The sequence below is a fragment of the Aspergillus foveolatus genome (assembly GCF_047715535.1).
Source record: "Aspergillus foveolatus strain CBS 279.81 unplaced genomic scaffold BDW70scaffold_218, whole genome shotgun sequence".
In the NCBI taxonomy this organism is placed as follows: Eukaryota; Fungi; Ascomycota; class Eurotiomycetes; order Eurotiales; family Aspergillaceae; genus Aspergillus; species Aspergillus foveolatus.
Window position 1 is genome coordinate 424 of NW_027396282.1, and position 3,955 is coordinate 4,378.

At 48.6% G+C, this 3,955-nt stretch overlaps 1 protein-coding gene across 1 annotated transcript; it reads right to left on the reverse strand.

Annotated features, from left to right (window-relative positions):
• Positions 1-251: 251 nt before the first annotated feature.
• On the reverse strand, positions 252-2,213 carry BDW70DRAFT_165156 (caspase family protein; the record flags this gene model as incomplete). The annotated part of the gene is made up of 1 exon (XM_073741666.1): positions 252-2,213. One exon carries the CDS (start codon positions 2,211-2,213, stop codon positions 252-254), a length of 1,962 nt encoding a protein of 653 aa, XP_073590552.1.
• Positions 2,214-3,955: the final 1,742 nt, after the last annotated feature.

A 3,955-nucleotide genomic window follows, 5' to 3' on the forward strand; every position in this document is an offset into this window, starting at 1 on the left:
TATATCGCGGATGTTGCCGCAGTCTACTCGCGCCTCTACGGATCTACAGCATCGAATTTCTATGGCGTCCTGCTAGACGCTTGATAGCAACTGGCAAGTGGAATAGGAGAAAACAATCAAATACTAATATGAATGATCCAAAAGACAACATAATTTCTTGAGATAACTTTTGGCACCTAACATTGTTTCCGACCATGGAATAGCTAATCGTTATTCAAGCCATACAGGGCCCTAACTGGCCAGGTCGGTATCTAACCGTGGCTGTCGGTCTGACTGGTTCGAAGGGCGAACGGAATCTGGATAACGTCGTAGCGTATAGAAGGAGAGTCTTCATCGGCTCCAATGGTACGACGTCGGGCACTCGAGATGGTATCAATCAGTTGCTCCAGGTTAGACTGAGTACCAGCTGCCTTTCCAGACGAACGAACTTCCGTTTCATTGCGCGGTTTTCCCAGATATCCAATGTCCACAGGCGAGCTGGTTACCACGGCCACCAATGTCTCGTCAACTTCCCTCCTCCTCGGAACTTGGTCCGGCCACGTGACTGGCAGACCTGGAAGCCCTCTGTCAAGGTCTTTTGCACCAAGTGTGTATGATCGACCGCTTTCTAAGTCGATGCCGGTAGGGCTTGAACGTGAGATATATGAAATCTGCCCAGCCACATTGACATCGAATAGCGATATATAGACAGTGTTGTCGCCCTCGTTTTGTAGGTTGATATACACGCGGTCACCGTCTGCCAAGTAACCCGTGCCATCCTGAGAAATTATTCTTTTCCGCTCTCCCTTTACGACGAGCCCAAATTCAATTTTGATTTTATGGCGGAGCCTTTCCTCAGGACTTTTGCAGTCCAGGCTAAGCAGATGCTGTCCACGGGCAAGCTCTTCCGTGTCAATGACAATATCATTAACTACCTGAGGTAATGAGTTTGGGCGCTGTGCCGTCCTTGCCGAGATTGGAATTCCCTTGCCATTGACAACTTCAATTGTGGCGGCACTTTGCCGAATTACCGCGAGAGGCTCTCTGTCGTCCGCATTGCGAGGTCGAAGGTATTCAGAATTGTCCACAAGCAGCTGGAGACCTTCAAGTCCTGGAGGAAACTCAATGGGCCACTCATACAGGGCCTCCTCCTCCAGAACAGCTTTTGCACCCTCAGCAGGGATGCACTTTTCGTCCCCATTGAATTCCAGATGCACACGAGACCTGAACCCTGCGACGTGGGTGACGAACGCTGTGGCGATCTGGGATTTGTGATTGCCGGCACCAGAGGTGAAAGGGTATATCGCGTAGACATTTTTTTCTAGGACGCCGCCAACCCGTCCTGCGGACAATATTCCCACGCCTTCTTCCATACGAAGAAGCAATGACTTTGATGCTTCCTTCATTTTAAATGGCATGCGAGCGTGGGGACCCTCGGCGTGCGGATGTTGCTGGGGGAAGCGTATATTCACAAGCTGTCCGACACGGAGCAGCGTGGTGCTCCAGGACACCTCCTGTCCATCAGTTTCCTCTAGTGCTTGAGCCAGAGCTTCCGTGAATGCGCCACACCACGAGCCAGATGGAGTTGCGTACTCAAAGGCACTTTCGCTGGTCTGGCAGGCAACAATCCGTACTGCGTGTGGGTTGCCCTCGAGAAATGTCTCGCCCTTGAGTTCCCCCTTCTCTCTAAGCATCTCCACATACTCTCCAATGCGTTGGTGCTTTTGCTCAGCAATATATCTGGGGACTGCCATTGTGCCAAGGCTCGGGTCTCGCGACATGCGACCAGAGTGACAGCAGTCAAGGATAATGGTAACATTCTTGGTCTTTTGTGTTGTGTCACGAAGCAAATGCGACAACTCCACATCTAATAGGCCCCTAAAGTCCTCCTCCGTCGTCTTATGGTAGTCGATGGGTACAATGAACTGATAGCGCCAAGGCGCTTTTTTACCATTTTCTCTCTGTTCATAATCTGCCGTTGGACGTAGGGGGGATTGGACAAGACCACCGTGCCCTGAATAATAAACAACGACGACATCTTGATCAGAGCAATCTCGAATAAGCTTCAACCAAGCCGTCTTGATCCCATTTCGGGTGGCATCGCACCCAGAGCATTCTGTTAACTTGAAGCCTTTGCGCTCAAGGACGCTCCCCATGAGTTTTATGTCGTTGGCCGGTCCAAGAAGCCCATTGTACTGGCTCGATATAAGAAGCGCTCGTAGATCGGGTGCCATATCGTACAATTTGCAGGGTGACAAGAGAAAAGCCAGGGTGTTGTTTTAACAAAGGTGGCACTGAACGTGCTGGACAATATGTACTTATCAACTTGTCCTAACGCGCGAAATGACAAGAAAAACTGAAGAAATCTAACCACTTCCTCTCCCAAGGAACGTGATCTATATTTCGTGGTCCATATCATCTCAATATCCGTAAATTTTGAGCATTGAGTGATATACAATGCGGAAAATACTGTTGCCATGGCTCCCTCACTCCACCAGTTTGGTCACAGGAGCGATGTGGTCGTGACATTCGACTCAATCTAGATCGTGCAGTGGCTTAGGTTTCATCATAGTGCTCTGGAGGTGGTCACGGAAATGGACGGACTTAGAAAGCGTGGATCGAGTGGCTCAAAATTCCATGGCTGCAAGCTTGCCATGCAAAAACGTTCTAGTTGTTGGGATGACATCTCACAATTTTTGTTGATAGGCCTACCAAGGGTCGCAATGGTGGTGTAAGCTCACCCGAACAGACCCACATAGATACCCCACCATCCACAACTAATTCCGATTGAACCACAGGTCGAGGTCGCGGCCCCGCGTTTGAGACGAGGAGCTGCTTTTGGAGCAGTCTTACTACACCGTGAGCCATATACCTGGTATGACTCAATTCCTTTTACACACAAGCACCTGTGATAACCGAGTACCGTTGGGGAGAGCACGATGGACTGCTCTGGACCTAGACCTGGGCAAAACCCATGGGCCGGCCCAAATGGGTCAACCCATTTAGGCCCATGGGCCGAAAAATCCATTTTCAGCCCATTCGAACCATTTTAGATCAAAATTTAGTGGGTATGTGGCTTTCATAATTTATGCAATTTACGCGAACTCTTGGCTGTAATGCATTCGTAACAAGAATAGGTATAATATAGTTGAAAAAGGACATTTTAATATTACTGAAGAAACAAACTATATCTCATATCCATCTAATAACTTTGAATGCTTTCGAACTCTTCCTGAAACCCGCTGTGTGTTCTGCGCAGGCAAATCAGGCACCCCTTCCCACATAGGCTCCTCCTCAGGCTCGTTCTCAGGCTCTTCCACTGGCTCAATACTCCTTCGCCTCTTCGAATGATACTGCGAAGGGCCCTCCTCATTGTCACTAATCTCTATAATATCCTCTTGAATACGCTCATCCAGCTCTTGTTGGAGCTCTCTCTCAGACTCACTTGCGTACTCTTGAATGAAATCAAGCTGCTCTTCTTCTAGATCGAACTGAATGCCACACATAAGAAGCATTAGATCCTGGATAGTACTTGATTGTAGTGAGCCATGGCGATAGTGGCAGAGATCACGCGCAGAATTAAAGAGACGCTCTACACCTGCGCCTGTGGCTGGGACAGAAAGGGTATCTCCAGCAAGAGCTGCGAGCACTGGAAATCTGTTCAAAGTCAGCCTATATACCCGCTCGCTGGCCCATTCCATCCCAGAAAGTAGTGCCCGCTCTATGTCTGAATCCACCAATCAACAAATTGCTCTTTATTTATATCTTCGCTAATATAGGTTTGCGCTGGATCTGTAGAGCGGTTAAGAGATAGAGGAACAGAGATAGGCGGAGGAAGGGGAGTTATTTGGCTTGTGGAGTGCTCGGGCGCGATACTTTTGGATAAAAGATAGGACGAATCATCAAACTCGCCACTGTCTGAAAGGGATACTGAGTAGATATCTGATAGTTGAGACATAATAAGAGTAAATAAGAG